The sequence below is a fragment of the Podarcis erhardii genome (genome assembly GCF_964252035.2).
Source record: "Podarcis erhardii genome assembly, chromosome: 3".
NCBI classification, from domain to species: domain Eukaryota; kingdom Metazoa; phylum Chordata; class Lepidosauria; order Squamata; family Lacertidae; genus Podarcis; species Podarcis erhardii.
In genome coordinates, this window is record NC_138507.1 from 42,515,478 (window position 1) to 42,532,319 (window position 16,842).

Sequence of the window (16,842 nt, forward strand, 5' to 3'; positions counted from 1 at the left end):
AGGTATTGTGGTCAATGTACGACAACCCATTTCAATGATTATTTAACATAACATGCTCTGTTTTCTCGAGTCTGTATTGAAACAAAGTTTAATAAAAGCCAAATACATCTGACAATCTTATTGTCGTCCCCCCCCCCCCAAAGCTTTCAAAACATGCAAGTATAATACACCTACTTGTTTGATTTAGAATTGCGTGTTGGAGATTCATCTACTTTTAAGAGATGTCTGAAAAACTAAGCCAGGAAAAGAAAGTTAAAAATGGCTAAGCACATCTTTTTCATTTCATAATTATATTTTCCATAATAAAGCAGATGATTCATTTGTCAGAAATACTTCAAAATAAAAAGACACATTTTGATACTATTAAATTTGAAATTAACTGTACTACTAGGATCTAAAACAGTGGTTCCCAATTAGCTAAGTACTGCAGACCCACAGTTTTTCATAAACCAAGCCATGGACCCTTTGAGTTTGAAAATGTTGATATCAGTATGTTAGTTTTTCGCTATGTGAATGGTGCCATGGACTCCCTCCATGTGTTACACAGATCCCTGAGGACCATGGACCACCAGTTGGGAACTACTGATCTAAAGGATTTCTGTAACCTGCTCTTAATCAGCAGAAGTGTCATTTCAAGGCAGATTCCTTATTTTGTCTCAAGGTGATAATATAATCTGGGGCGGGGGGGGGGATCATGAATGGGGAACAATATCCATGGCGTTCTATTGAGCGTTTCCCCAGTTATTCACATTGACAAGAACAGTTTCTCTCCCCTTAACAAGAAAAGTCCCTGCCTCAGCAGGCAGGTTGCTGAACAACTCCAGGCACGCCTGGAAGAAGCGGACCATTTGGATCCCTTCCAGTCGGGATTCAGGCCTCATCATGGGACTGAAACTGCCTTGGTCGCACTGGTTGATGATCTCCGGCAGGCTAGGGACAAAGGTGAGAGCTGTTTCCTAGTTCTGCTGGATCTCTCAGCGGCGTTTGATACCATCGACCATGACATCCTTCTGGACCGTCTTGAGGGGCTGGGAGCTGGGGGCACTGTCATACAGTGGTTCCGCTCCTTCCTCCTGGGCCGTGTTCAGAAAGTGGTGGTGGGGGATGAGTGTTCAGACCCCTGGGCTCTCACTTGTGGGGTGCCTCAGGGTTCTGTCCTCTCCCCCATGCTTTTCAACATCTACATGCAGCCGCTGGGAGGGATCATCAGGAGGTTTGGGCTGGGTGTTCATCAGTATGCAGATGATACCCAGCTCTACCTCTCTTTTAAATCAGAACCAGTGAAGGCGGTGAAGGTCCTGTGTGAGTGTCTGGAAGCGGTTGGAGGATGGATGGCGGCTAACAGATTGAGGTTGAATCCTGACAAGACAGAAGTACTGTTTTGGGGGGACAGGAGGCGGGCAGGTGTGGAGGATTCCCTGGTCCTGAATGGGGTAACTGTGCCCCTGAAGGACCAGGTGCGCAGCCTGGGAGTCATTTTGGACTCACAGCTGTCCATGGAGGCACAGGTCAAATCTGTATCCAGGGCAGCTGTTTACCAGCTCCATCTGGTACGTAGGCTGAGACCCTATCTGCCTGCAGACTGTCTCACCAGAGTGGTACATGCTCTGGTTATCTCCCGCTTGGACTACTGCAATGCGCTCTACGTGGGGCTACCTTTGAAGGTGACCCGGAAACTACAACTAATCCAGAATGCGGCAGCTAGACTGGTGACTGGGAGCGGCCGCCGAGACCATATAACACCGGTCTTGAAAGACCTACATTGGCTCCCAGTACGTTTCCGAGCACAATTCAAAGTGTTGGTGCTGACCTTTAAAGCCCTAAATGGCCTCGGTCCAGTATATCTGAAGGAGCGTCTCCTCCCCCATCGTTCTGCCCGGACACTGAGGTCCAGCTCCGAGGGCCTTCTGGCGGTTCCCTCACTGCGAGAGGCTAAGTTACAGGGAACCAGGCAGAGGGCCTTCTCGGTAGTGGCGCCCGCCCTGTGGAATGCCCTCCCATCAGATGTCAAAGCGATAAACAACTACCTGACATTCAGAAGACATCTGAAGGCAGCCCTGTTCAGGGAAGTTTTTAATATGTGACATTTTAGTGTATTTTCATCTCTGTTGGAAGCCGCCCAAAGTGGCTGGGGAAACCCAGCCAGATGGGCGGGGTACAAATAAATTATTATTATTATTATTATTATTATTATTATTATTAACAACTCAGCGCTGCCCTCTGCAGGAAGTGCATTGATGCTAGTCCTTTTCCATTGGAGTTTTGCAAGTAAGGAGAAGGGGTTTGTACAGGCTGTACCTTCACTCTCTCCTCACGCAATTTTCTGCAAGGGTAAAGGGCTTGGGTCAAGCCTTTCCCTTCCTTTGCTCTTCCACCTCTCCCACCTACACAGTTAAGGCAACTGGAAGATCTATATTCAGAGGTCTATTTTTAAAAATAGAGCATTATCACTCCACGTTAGAATTCTGCCCAGGAAGAATAACAAGCACCTTTGAGCTAAACATATTTCAGAGACCAAAACTCTGTAATAATGGAAACCATCTTAACTAAAACAAATGGGCAAGTATTAAAGCCACCGTGTTGCATTTCTGCTTTTAAAATACATCTGACCAAATAAATATGAGCTTTCTCTCATCTTCGGGCTTACCTCACCACTGTGACAGAACCTAGGTGTAAATACACTCTCTAAGAGTGAGAAAACATGTTCATAGGCTTCAAAAAGGCATCGCATCCTTTGCAGCTTCACAACTTCATCATAGGGACCTTCAGCAACTACAGGTGAAAATGCAGAGATTGTTGGTGTGCAAAATATCAGCTGCATAAAAATGCACAGTAATAGGAGGATTAGATATTCTCAGGAGGGACTAAATCATCAAATTCTGCCCTCTTGATATTGGGAGGTTGACAAGAGCAGTTATTCTGGTAGTCAAGAAGAGACATGTGGGGGTGGGAATGTCAAGGCCACCAAGTTTGATCAAGGCATGTGCTTTGACTACACAGGTACTGTACAATCTGGCCCAACATTTCTATTATCCTATGGAAACTGGCAAGGTAAGGGAGAAAGTAATTGCATAGCCAACTACCAAAGAGACCACTTCTTCCACCCAGTCTCACTTACTACTTTGTATCTCTTCCACAATGAAAGGATCAAATCTAATTTTGTCAATGCTTTCATCCAAACAGTAGGTTTTGTAGATTTTCTGTACTTCTTCATGAAGGGACATCTTTTCAGAATCTGACAATTCTGGCTGCAAAATTTTGTCATTAAGTTCCTCTGTTGGTGGAAGAAAATGAAAAAAGGCATTATTTCTGAATATTGCAAATACTCCCTTCAAAGAAAACCCTGAAGCGACCTGCGGCTGTCAGGGAGTGGGTATGCATCACAGTCAATCTGAGCCAGTGAGCAGAGGGTGCAATCCTGCTAGCTGCAGGGGTCTGCTTTGCTGGCATGTTATCTGAAGGGAACACACTGAAGAGGACTGAAAAGGGGATGGCCAAGACCACAAAGGTCCCAAGGCAGGAGACTGAGGCATAGGGGGAGGGGGGAGAGAAAAACTAGCTACTGTCCCCATGCCGGCCGTTCTCTCACCATCGCTCATCATCACCACGGTGGTGCTGATGCAAGAGTTGGTTTGGGGATCAGTGGCAAGTGAGATGAGTCCAGCTCAATCAGCCGCTTCCCATAATGCAATTGCGGTGATGGCAGCCACAGAGTGGGAGGAGGTGGCAGTCAGTGACAGAGAGGAATGGGGTCGTCTGAACTGCAGTGAGCTGGGGCACGTTGAGGTGGCAATTACATGGGGGTGGGGGGGGGCAGTGAGGGGAGGGAAAGCAGGTCTGGCAGGACATGATGCAGCAGTGCAGGAGCCACCTGCCAAGGGTGCAATCTTGCTGACTGCACGGGTTTGCTTTGCTCTGCCATTGTGAAACAGCACCCAGAAGAACAGAAGCTCCCTGCTCTCTGCAGGAGATGCCCCTCCCAACTGCAGATGTAGTTGAAATGTCCCAATTAAACATCAACCTCACCCTGAATTGATTCGGGGCAAGATTTTGGTCGGATATTATTGGGGTCAGCTTAGGGAGGGGGTGGCTGTACAGTGCCCCAGAAATGAGTGAACTACATTAGACATTCATAAATCTCAGTATTTTGTGTGGGTGTGTATTAGAATTATTGAGCATCGCTGGGAACTTTCAGCTAGTTAAGTCATACCACTCACAATAATGGCTATTTAATACAGGTGCAGTAGGAACTTATTGCGGTACCGTACCTACATCCAAGCAGAACTGCAATACATGCACCGCTCCTTCTTTTTTCAAAAAGTTCATAAAGAGAAAGAAAAGATCCTGCTGGTTTTTAATTTCTTTCAGCTCTAATTGTAAGACCTGAATAAAAAGTAAAAATAAATAAATTAAAAATTCCTTGTTTAATTTCAATAACGAAAACAAGAACAACAACAATGTAAACATGCACAGTATTTAAACTTTTTGTTTCATGCTTACAGAAGGCTTCTTGCTTCTGGGCTCTGCAAACTTTTGCAGGAAGGGAACCAAAGCAGAAGCAGGTTCTGTTGCTTTCTCGGGCTGCAGAAGAAGAGCAAGTCAACTGAGCAAGACCATGGGATTTCAGAAGCAGAAAAATTGTATTCGCATTTTGTCAGTACTCACTGGGCTGTCATCAATGAAGATAAGTAGCAAGTGGTTCACAGTATCCTAAAGAGAAGATTAAGAAAAAATATTTTACACACAACAGTTGGAGCCCAAAGGGCCACACCTGCATGAAAACTTTGCAGCACTGCACCCCTCCTAATGTGGAACCAAAATGGCTATATTGCCTGCCATTTCCGAAAAACCGCCCCGTCTTTAGTCGCACTCTACAAGGCACCAAAGCAGCGCCAGTGGGAAGAGGTATCAGACACATGCTTGTAAGCTACTAGCCGCAGCACATCTGCTCATCCTTCTGGACACAGAAACTTGAATTCAGATCAAAATATTAAGAACACTAGAGAGATCTGAAGCTGAAACGAGATGAGATACAGCCTGACGAAACTTGGCGTCTGTGGAATCCTGCGGGAGGGATTTAAAGCACAGAATGGACAGGAAGGAGGCGAACCGCTCCCTGAAACTGCTGTTTCAAACACGTTTTTTTCCCACTGGTGGAGGCTACTACTACTCACTGGAAGAAAAACAGTTCTAAGAAAAACATCAGGCTCCTGCAGCACCACCCTCCTTGTAGAGATTTGGCAGTAGCCCAGTCCTAGATTGAGATCCTGTAAAAGTTTTCTTGTGTCACCTTCGATAACCCCAATTATCTTGCCGCACCTTATCTCTCCATTCTCTTTTCCTGACGCACCCCTTCCTGTGACATTTGCTCATCCAGCTCTACCACAGTCATCTATCCAAATGTCTCCTAATCCCTGAAAAGACTCTGCTCATCTTCCCTTGTTGCCCCTTAAGCCCTAAACTGCCACTATCTGACCACCTTAAGCCAGTGTTCAAAACTCCTCTTTTCCAGGAAGCCTTACTGCACACAATCCAAAACATGTGCAACTGAAATAACCACATCTTCTTTCCCTTCCTATCATGTTCTCATTACACACACAAAAGCCCATCATGGTGATCTGCACAAACCTGTCTGTCCATCCACAATTTTCCTTAGACCAAAGACTGGAATGGCATGTTTCAGGAATGTGCACGCCTGCCGCAATACATTAGTTTTTTCTCTTTAGTCAAGTCTGTTGATGGGAGGCCTAGAGATCTTTCCAATTCATACTTCCTATTCTTTTCAAAGCACCAATCTCTAAAGGTGTCCTGCCTCCTGCTGCCATAGGAACCCTTCTGCATTGGTTGGGCTCCCCCACCAACCCCTTGCCCACCCAATATATAGGCGAGGGCTTCTTTTTACTAGATTTGGTCCTCATCAGAACACTTGCAGATCCATGTTTATTCCAGGTATTTCAGTTAAACCTAATAACTTGCTCAAGCAAGCTAGCTAGATGTTACATTTTGATTTGTCTTGCACTCTGCTCTCCTTCCTCCCCCTTCCTTTTTCATTATTTCTTTTAATTAAAGACATAATCGTTTTGTAATACTGGAGGTTGGCTGGTTGCTTGAGATCACTACAGCTTATGAGCTAAGCTGATCCGAACACGCTCCAAGGTTTGGGCAGGCAGGGAATCAGGAGAGGATGGGCTGACACTGCCTTCCGGTGATGACTGGAGAGAGAATATGCAGGTAGTTTCCCAATTCCTGAATTAAGAGGCTTCTCGGAAGAGTGGTGGCAATACTACCAAAAAGTTGGAGCTGTGTGGGTCATGCTTTCCCCCCTTGGAGGGTGTTTGTGTGCGTTCATGTGAAGAAAGCTCTGTGACACTGCCTTCCTATGTAGTTTCTCTGCATCTGTTTTAGGGCAGGGAACTTCCATACCTGTTCTTCAGAAAGCACCAAGCACATAGATGGTGCTGAATAAACAACAACAACAGCAACCCCTTTGATCCCAAGATGCAAACTATGACTAACATATATTATATTGCTTTCCCTTTGACTAAGGGTCTGTTTTTATGCTATGGTTTTAATGATTGACCACATAAGGCAGCCACCTCAAAGTGAGACTGCCAGCTCATACATTCCACTGCCTCCGCAGAACTATGAGGTGGAAATGAGGGCTAAGTGGCATCTGCATGTTAATGGCGCTGCAGCCCAAACCTCCACTTCCTCCAGCAGTTTCCCAGGCCAAAGGCCAAGAGTGGAACAGAAGTCCCCTAACACCAGCAATTGGGCGTGCCCTACCAGAAAGGACTAGAGCCACTGTATAACAATAATAATGGTTTTACAACAGCACGAAACTGTGGCCGTTCAACCCCCCCAGCCAAGTGAACTGAGTAAGGATGAGACACTCTCAGAACCAAAACTAGAACTTTATTTGTTTATACTCAATAAAGTTATAGCTTAGAAATATTTAAGATCTTCCTTAACTTCACACTATAAACCTGCCACTGGACAGATAAATTCTTTCTAGGATGGCTATTGTCTTAGGCTACCTGTAAAAGACTCCCAGCCCCTTCTAGAATTCTAACATCCCCCCACAGAGAAAGAGAACCTTGCCTGTCCACAGACAATCCCTATCTTTAACTGAGAGCCAATTCACTATCTGTCCCCACTGACAGATAAACTCGGAGTCCTCTCAGGTAAGTCAGACACCCTTTCTTCCCACCCAGAAAGTCCCTCTCTCTAATCCCAGCCTCCTGTCTAACCCACAGAAAATCCCTACCTGTGCTCTCTCAGACAGTCCTTATCTGACCATTAGCTGTCAGCACTTCACTTAAATTCCACTCTCTTACACACATACAAGTGGAAGAGGAAGCGAGCTCGTTTTCTCCTGCTCCGGAGGCTAGGACATGACCCAACAAATTCAAGTTACAAGAAAGGAGATTCTGACTAAACATCAGGAAGAGCTTTCTGGTAGTAAGCTGCTTGACGGTGGAAGGTGGTGGACTCAACTTTCACTGGAAGTTTTTATGCAGGGGTTTGATGGCCACCTGCCATGGATGCGTCAGCTGAGATCCCTGCACCGCAGAGGGTTGGACTAGATGACCCACGGGGTCCCTTCCAACTCTACAATTCTATGAGTCTATCCTTCTGTGACTAGCTGATTGGCTCACCAGCTCCCACTAGTTGTTGGGTCACATGCACCATAGTCAACGTTATCAAAGGTCACTAGAGGCCCAGGAGAACCATCAAGGCTACAATCCCCAATCCATTCCCCAGAGTACGTCATCCACCAAGGTGGCCAAGGATGCTTCCATCACGTAAATAGGCTGAAAGCCAGACTTGAATGGCTCCATAATCAATATCATTAAAGGCTGCTTGGAACTGCAGTAGCACCCCCCACTCCAGACCTTGCTTAAAAAAGGAACACTGGGCACCAGGCAACAGTTATCAAGGACCACTGCATCTGTATTTGTTCTTTTAAAACAAAGGACATGGGCAGGGCAGCAGTCATGATCCCTTCCCTCAGAGAAGGATGATTCACTACATGGTTCAGATAGTATGTTTGGTCCTAGCAAGCTGTAGTAGCCAGAAAAGACAATGATTTTGTGCACAGGTGGTGGCACCCAATGTTCCAAGCAGCCTCAGCCAAATCCTTGGATTGCACAAGCTGAAACGCATCCAAAGCAATGTGACTGGTGGCTTCAATCTTCACCTCTGTCAACAACCTATCAGCTTATCAGACTCTGCCAACAAAACCACAGTTTGCTAGAATTTCCAGGCCCTGGGAACTTATTATTATGCACTGAGAAGTTTGTATCGGTTAAAGGATTTAAGACCGAACCAAGGACTGGAGAGCAGTCCTCCAGTATGTGCAGCCTGCTTTCCCCCTTCATTGCCGCTGGAAGGTATGTTTCCAGAAAAGGGAAAGGAGCAGAGATGGCTCAGAATGAGCCAAGATGATGTATAAGCCAAGCCACAACTGTAAAAGGATTTTGGCTCAGATCGTAATGAGCTAGTTGCTTATGAATAAATGCGCACGCTCGCAGACTGAAACCTGCCATCAAAAAAATAAAATAAAAAATCTAAAAATGCATTTAGTGGGAGTACAATCAAATGGTTGCTGGAACAATGAAAAATCTTATATATTCAACAACTGTAGCTGTTACAAATGAAGCCCTGTGAATTCCTAGTTCAAGTGATAATGTTGCAGAGGCTTTTCCTAGAACATCTCTTTATTTTAATAATTTATATCCCGATTTTCTTTAATATTAATAAAAAACCCTAAAGCCACTTAAAGCCATTTTAAAACATAAAATGAATAAAACCTTGCAAACAAGGATCAGTGTGTCAGGCTAGGACCTGGGAGACAAGGTTTCAAAATCCCAACTCAGCCATGAAGCTCACTGGGCGACCTTAGGGAAGTCCTAGTCCCTCGGCCTGCCCTACCTCACAGGGCTGTTGTGAGGGAGGACCATGTCCAGCAGCACCTTGAGCTTGGAGAAAAGGTCTGAGGCAAATGCAATAATAAAAAAAGAAAACAAATACAACAATTCATTTTTATAGCAGCCTAACTGTAGTATTTCGTTGAAAAATGAAAACAGGGCTATGTGAACTTCTCAAAACTCACCGGATCAGCTAAGAAGTCCATGGTGGGAAGGAAAACAGAACCTGAAAGGATTTCTCTTATAAGTATGGTGAATGATCTGAAAGGAATAAAAGAGCCTATTTTTATACATTTCTGCTTTTTCTCTCATCGCAGTGGAGCTTTCATAAAGTACTCTTTCTAAACTGTTGGAAAAATCACTTGCTGTTCTATTTTACAAAATATGCAAGAATTCCTCACACTGCTGCTCCCGGGGCACTCCTCTGGCCTTTCTGTCTTGCAGAGCAGAGCCAATTTGAAGCACTTGGAATGTGTACTGATCACTACTACTAAGGGTGCAAAATGACTGAAGAATATGGCGCTGTGGTGATGTTGCCATTAAGCTTTGCGGGCAGACGGAAGAGGAGCAGTTCTGTACAACCGAGATCTGTGTGGAAGGAAAACCCACTAATTGGAGATTGCGACTGAAGCCTTTGAGAAGAATCACAACCAAGCACAGGTTATACTGAAGCTACTCCCACACAACTGGTTTTTCATGAACACTGCCAAGTGTTGACCCTAGCCAGGTATGTAGTTGCACAAGAGTCCTGGAAGCAAAGTAAGATTTTCTGAGATTACAAGATTTGTTTTTGGACTCTACTGTGCGTAACCACACAACGAAAAAGTATGGAATGCAAATAAATCAGAATCCTAAATTCATAGCATACCCGCAGTCTGTTGCCTTTGGAGGTAGAAGAAAGGAGAAGAGAAGTTCTGTAAGTTTCCTTAAATAATGAAGTTCATCTCTTCTACTTCTCAAAGCCACATGGAGCTCTGGTCCATATTCTTCTAAAGCAGCTTGCTGTAAATATTCAACATTTTTCACTGCAGGGAAAAAGGAAATCCAGCAAGAGTTATATAAAATTTATATAGAATAGCTTTACATAACAATTCTTCATATTTTACTTTACAACACAGTTCAGCTGTGAAGAGCAGCTATGAAGAGTGGCAGGCTGTAGTTCTAGAGATATTGATATAGCTGCTCAGTCAGACTATTGCAATGTGTTCTGTGTACAGCTGCCTTTAAAAAACAGTCTGGAAATGGAATGTGGTCATTAACAGGGCTTCAAGCTACGGTGGCTCCCAGGCCCTTTCCAGGCCCAATTGAACGTGCTAGTTTTAACCTTTAAAGCCTGAAGCAGCATATGGCCAAGCTGCCTTTCCATAAGGAAAAGGGCCTTTTCAGTAGTGGCATTTTGGATCACATGGAGCCAAAGAATAACAGAACTGTAGAGTTGGAAGGGGCCTTGAGGATCATCATGTGACTAGTCCAAACCCCTGCAATGCAGGAATATGCAGCTGTCCCATACAGGGATCCAACCTGCAACCTTGGTGTTATCAGCACCACCCTCTAACCAACTGAGCCATGTATGTGAACTTTTCAGCACCAAGTGAAGCACCTTGTGTTAACCCATCTCTTTTTAAAAAACTTGGGTAATCTGGGCTTGTTTTCAAATCTGACTGGGGAGAGTCAGAGAATTCTGTTTCATTTTGTACCTCAAATGTTTTTACCTAGTTTACTTATTCTAAGTGATTCAGAGAACTTTATGTTATGTGATGTCATACAAATTCCATAAACACAAAGAACTTTGCAGTCTCAAGACAAAAGACACAGTTGGACAACGATCCACATTAAAGATGGAGATATTTCTGCAAGAAACACCCATGATTTCTCATCAAAAGATGTGCTCAGAATTTGCTCCAATTTCCATATGCCTGTATCTGTTATCCCGCTGTGATGGGGTGGGGATTATTCAGAAATAGCATGGGAAACTGCCAAAGTTTCCCCAAACATTTTACCAGCAACTCAGTTTATTCCTGACTGTAGCAGTTTTTCATTTGTTTTTTTGAGACAGTTGCTGGATAATCTATATACCAAGCAGGGAAGGGCTAATATCTACTCAAAACAAATATTAATCTCATGTAAAAAGTTGTGTTATCTGGCTCTGGAAGTTTCAGTACTATGATGCACACTTTCTTCTGATGCCACAAATACAGATTTGGGCATAGAACATTTAACTTATGCCAAGATACACTGCAGTAAAGCTTTTTAGTTTGTTGATGAAAGAAGAATTCAATCAATTTGGGTAAAATTCACACCAGGTGCATATGTCATTACAGAATTTACAGACATAAAATACTCTATTGTCTCCCAATATTTCAGTCACTTACCATTTCCAGAAAGGTAGCCATGATAATTCTCTGGCAGCACATAAAAACCAAAGAGTTTTGTGGCACCTTAAAGACTAACGTATTTATTACTGGATAAGCTTCCATGGACTACTGACCACTTTATCAAAAGCATGAAGTAATATTCTGATTTACAGATATACATGTTGGAGGGGGTAGTGGCAGAAATGAACAGTGAGGTCAGATGGGAATAAAATGTAGAAAATGACAGATTGCAATAATTACATTACTAACAGGCGCCATTAGCAAAAAAAAAAAAAAAACAGCCGATGATAACACAGACACAACAGTTGTAAGCCAATTGAACAAAAATAGCATGATAACAATCCATTGGCCAATTCAGGTTTTGTTCTGTAAACAAACAGCACTTGAGACAAAAGATATTCAGTACACCTGATTATTATTTTTTGCCACAAGGCTACTTTTTTGTCCCAGTCAATGTAATGATAGGGTATATATATGAAAAAAAAGTGTCATGGGTTTTTATCCAGGAAAGCACTCTGAAGAGATAACAACCATTTCATAAAGATAACAATGGGGTTTTGCCAGGCTAACAACCATTTAAATGCATGGTACTGTCAATGCTACCTTTATGACTGGCTTTGGCTATTACTTCTATATGCTTCATAGCTGCCTTCAGCATTTTCCTTGTAATAACTGTTGGAATATCCACCTGGATGAGAAGTAGAAGAAGAAATCATTTTCCCTATTATTAATAAAAAGATGACAACAAAGTGCATTTGCTTATATAGCAACATTCAAGCTGCATAATTTAAATAGTGTCAAAAAAGAATACCAGTATTGAAGGTTCTTGTTTTAACTGTAAATTAGATGCAAGAGCTTAATTCAGTCAAAGTGTCCCAGCATAAAGGACTGTGAGTACACAAACTTTTAAAAAAGTAACTGCCACCAGAAAACTCTCAAGTACTGTACATCTGAGAGGGGGCTGGGAACATAAATTCCCAATCAACCTAAGATACAATTCCCAGGATTATTTGAAAAATATTGCAAGCACTGGACTGGTATAAAACAGATATGAGTCTGCAGGGGGGGGGGCTGTGCACCCAGTGTTTCCCAAGTAATCCTTTACTATCCTCTTCTAAAAAGCCCAACCAAAAATGATTTACTTTTGATTCAACACCATAGCACTGTTACCTTGTATATTCGGCGAATTACTGCAGATGCAAAAAATCTCAGTGTTACTCTTAATTCATCCACAGATGATTCATCATCGGTTATTTCCCTGCAAAATTTCAAAAGAAAGCACCGTGCATCATTATTGATAAGCAAATACATTCATCTATGTTTCTGCTTAGTCATTTCATAGGATGCTTATAAAGTTGAGGTAATTTTAATCTATTTTAGTATTTTAACCTTTGTATGTTTTAAAATTATGCCTGCTATCTTTTCTTGATTTATTTTTTTTGTAAACCACTTGGAGTGGTGGTGGTGTTTTTTAACAATCAAGCAAAGAAATAAATATTTAGGTTAATACGGCTCCGGACACTATCTACGGGAAACGATACACTGAAAACATTTCACAGATTCCCAAACTAAACTCCCAAATTTTCATGCTCACCAGACAATCAAAGTGAGCTTTTAATTTCTAAGTATTACAAAATCCACTTGTTGTTCTTTTTTATTCCCCCTCACCTTTCCTTCTTCTTTTTCTGTATCACTTTATTTCTTTTAACTGAAATCACTTCAGTAAAATATAAATAAATAAAACTACATCTAGAGGCTTAAATATATATAATTATACAAAATGAGGCTATATATATATATATATATATATATATATATATTTGCTTTCGTAGATTTTCACGGGTACAGGAATGCAGGTTTTGGTGTCCTCGGGTGTCTTCCCGTGTAAAAGTTGGGGTGTCTAGGCGACGTTTCGACGAGGTCTCACTCGTCATCTTCAGGCTGGTGCTTTCGGCTTCTTGTTACTGGAACAGAGCAGGATCTCAGTGTTTGAGTTCCTATAAATACTGTAGAGGGGGTGTGGTGTATAGCCTCCAATGTTCTGGGCAGAGAGGAAGTTCCCAGGCTAGTGTGCCTTTTCTTCTTTTGTTCCTTAATTACTTGAGAGATATCTTGAGTGATTTCTTGAGTGATATCCTGAGTACCACTTAGGTGGGTCATTAGGTGTGGATTAGTTGTTAAAGTCTTTGTGTCTTGACCTCTTGAACTTTGTGAAGAGTTTTCCTGAGAAGATGGCTGTATTTATAGGAACTCAAACACTGAGATCCTGCTCTGTTCCAGTAACAAGAAGCCGAAAGCACCAGCCTGAAGATGACGAGTGAGACCTCGTCGAAACGTCGCCTAGACACCCCAACTTTTACACGGGAAGACACCCGAGGACACCAAAACCTGCATATATATATATATATATATATATATATATATATATATATATATATAATGGCTTAAATATATATAATGGTTTAAATATATATAATTATACAAAATGAGGCTTCAAAATGTGTTTCATATACTTTAAGCCTTATCAGTGAACAAATACTCAAAGCGCTCTTATTTTAAGACAAAATGGTATTTCAGCTCCCTCTGCTGTCTTAATGAGGCAAAGCTTTAAAATACAATATTGATCCAAGGAACTTCTACCGTCCACAGGTTAAGAATTTGCAACACAAGAATTAATTGTCTTATATGCCATCCTTTGTGACTTCTATGTGTAGATGGATATAGGGCTATTTAAAAAACTACTGAATAAAGATTCATTGAAGGAATCTTACCTGTACCAAGGATAAACAAAGTTTTCCAGCACAAGCTCAAACACCTGAAGATAAAATCACAGTGCAAAATTAAATAATGCGTTAAAATATTCCCAGTAAAAGAGGCAACATAGGGATGGCATGCCACTGGCAGAAGCATTTCAGCAACAAAGGCAGCTGTGTAAACTGCATGAATCTTCAGCCCCAAAAGCATTTAAAAAGCAATGTGTGGTACAGGTCTGGGGATACAATGTTCAGGTTTTTGTATGCCCAAAAATGTTGGTAGAGAGGTGGCAGAACTGCAGGCATGCGTTTCTTCAAGAATCAACTGGTCTGTTTACTACCAGCAATGTGAGCGGCAACAAGCCAAAAATATTCCCTTTCCCACTGATGCAGTGACAGAAAGAAAATCACCCTCTCACATAGTGCTCCTTATTTATTTATTTTTACAATCAATCAATTATTATTTAAAAAATGATAAAAGTGCTCGTTTTTCATAAATATTCATAGGACAGTGTTAATGGAATGGTTTACTTGCTTAGGCCTCTAGGTAAAAAGCTGGGAGCTACTCTCAAGTAATTGGAGTGATCTTATAGAGTTGAAGCATCTATGCTGCTCCTAGGTTTCAAGGTCAGAGCTGGGGCCTGGTAATTAGGAACTGGTTTCAGCTATGAAAAGCATGTACACTAAAGTGCTAGAAGGTTCTAGGTGTTAAGTCTTCTGATTGGTTTGGGGGACTAAGCCTCAGTTGCTATAATTTTTACTGTTAGGCTAGCCGTTGCTCCTTTGTCTCTTTTCTCCATTTCATTTCCATTCAGTCTCCTTTTGCCTTCCTTGACTTTTTTATCTGGGAGATCATATTTGCTATGCTATGGATTTTCTTTTCGGAATCATTGTTTTGTCGTATGTATAGGATTCAGAATTACCTTTTTTATTTTAGTCTGATTTATATTTCCTAAATATAGCTATCAACTGTACTTTGGTCCCCCTTACATGCAGTTATTTTTATTCCATTTTCTTCTTGTTCTTTTTTAATAGAGCTATTTTATTTCAGATTGGATACAAGCCTTGGTACTGAATCCAGTTCCTAACTAATTGTTACTGAGTAATTGGCTAGCCTGAGGCTCAGAGAGCATTTAGCTCTTTATTTTTTAAGCTTTTGCTTCTCTGGAATCTTATGGGTGTCCAGTAGGGTTTGGGAGTCTCCTTGCCCAGACTAGATAAGGTGTGATGGCAGTATACTTTGTAAGCATGTTGGCAGCCCTGGATATTAGACACCCGCTGACCCACCAAGGATGGGCCCCACATTTTAGGGTAAAGCTCTTTGCAGGTGGTATTGAATGAATCCATCCTTTCAGCATAAGGATTTTCATTTATGCAAAACAGGACCTTTCCCCTCCTCTCCTCCTGAAACAGATTTTGGACGGGGAGGACATTCTATTGCACAAGAAGAAATCCTCGCCCCGGCTGAACATTTGCTTAGCGTTATGTTGGATCCACCCATAATTTACTAATTCTTACAAACAGGGCAAATGAAAAATTCTGGTATTCAAAGCAAGGATGATAGTGATTTCTTAAAATGAGATTTCTACACCTGGTGATGCTAAACAGTTACCTCTGAGAGAGATGCATCAACTTTAGAAGGAACTTTCAAGTTCAGCCATGGCTGATAATTTTGTAGCAGAAATGTAGGCCTATAGAATAAAGAAGATTGTTAAGCAGTGCTCCATTCCTCAAGGTACAAAAAAGAAAATTAAAATGCTATTTTTCACTTACCTGTGCCTATTACATTTGACGCTACTACATACTGTACAGGTGTAACCTTGAGGATATAGTTCTTGCAGTTCTAATTGCTAAGAAAACAAACAAGTGTTCCATTACTCATAATTCTAAGGAAATAATTCAGCATTGGCCATGTTGAATGATTATGCAATGAAACTAATCACATAAGAAGAAATGTTGACAGAACAATAAAACACAGAAATAAATACTGAAACCGTCTGCACCCCCCACCCCACCCCCAAAAACCAAGGCTTGTAACATCAAACAAATATTCACACCGCAGCACATCTCAAATGTCTTGAAATTAGGCTACTCTCCTAAACTCATTCTGCTTTCACCTTCCTGCTCCTTCCCACAATCGTATCTTGCTGCTATCCCACTTGTGGAACAATGCTTGATCCAGCTGAAGCATCTACCAAATAGAAGAGGTGGGGTTTTTTTTCCAATTCTCCTTCCACCATAGCATAATACCTTCCACACTCCAACCCTCCAGAACTGATCTGAGAGGGACATAGGTGACTGCAGAGGGAAAGGGAGGGGGAAATGACAAAAAATGCCTCTCCTTCTGTTACATAAGCTGACACTTTCACTAAATAAAATGCCATTCTATAACTGGACAGCAGCAATGGATTTCTTCCACTACCTCTTCTACCTATGAATCTGTCTAAAGCAAATGGGGGGGAAAGGCAGCAATGCCAAACCTCAGCTGGGGCGAGAAAGGAGTGAGATGCAGGCTCTACAGGCTCTTTTCCCTTCTCACCAGCAGCTTCATACCAGGACAGTCTTTTCATTTATGGCAGAAGCATCAGTGATGCCAAACCTTGGCTGGTGGTGAGGAGGAAAGGTGCACCTAAGAATCCTCTCACACTTGGAACTTCATGCCACCCACTACAGTATCCCAACCTTTTCTTCAATTGGTACTCACCCCCACCTCATGAAATCTATCCCCTCACCCCCAGCTGGGTTTTGACACTAAAAAAGGAAGCCCAGCTTTTTGAGGGGGTG

At 42.2% G+C, this 16,842-nt stretch overlaps 1 protein-coding gene across 1 annotated transcript in view; it reads right to left on the reverse strand.

The window, feature by feature from the left end:
• SNX14 (sorting nexin 14) overlaps positions 1 to 16,842 on the reverse strand; it is a 37,174-nt gene that overhangs the window by 18,408 nt on the left and 1,924 nt on the right. Inside the window, exons 3-15 of the mRNA XM_081856942.1 lie at positions 15,832 to 15,908; positions 15,671 to 15,749; positions 14,077 to 14,120; positions 12,476 to 12,563; positions 11,909 to 11,993; positions 9,799 to 9,955; positions 9,116 to 9,191; positions 4,666 to 4,710; positions 4,501 to 4,581; positions 4,269 to 4,383; positions 3,119 to 3,274; positions 2,648 to 2,772; positions 175 to 233 (exon numbers count right to left, since the gene is read on the reverse strand). Of these exons, the coding sequence (XP_081713068.1) occupies positions 175 to 233; positions 2,648 to 2,772; positions 3,119 to 3,274; positions 4,269 to 4,383; positions 4,501 to 4,581; positions 4,666 to 4,710; positions 9,116 to 9,191; positions 9,799 to 9,955; positions 11,909 to 11,993; positions 12,476 to 12,563; positions 14,077 to 14,120; positions 15,671 to 15,749; positions 15,832 to 15,908 (1,187 nt within the window). The remainder of the gene's footprint in view (positions 1 to 174; positions 234 to 2,647; positions 2,773 to 3,118; positions 3,275 to 4,268; positions 4,384 to 4,500; positions 4,582 to 4,665; positions 4,711 to 9,115; positions 9,192 to 9,798; positions 9,956 to 11,908; positions 11,994 to 12,475; positions 12,564 to 14,076; positions 14,121 to 15,670; positions 15,750 to 15,831; positions 15,909 to 16,842) is intronic.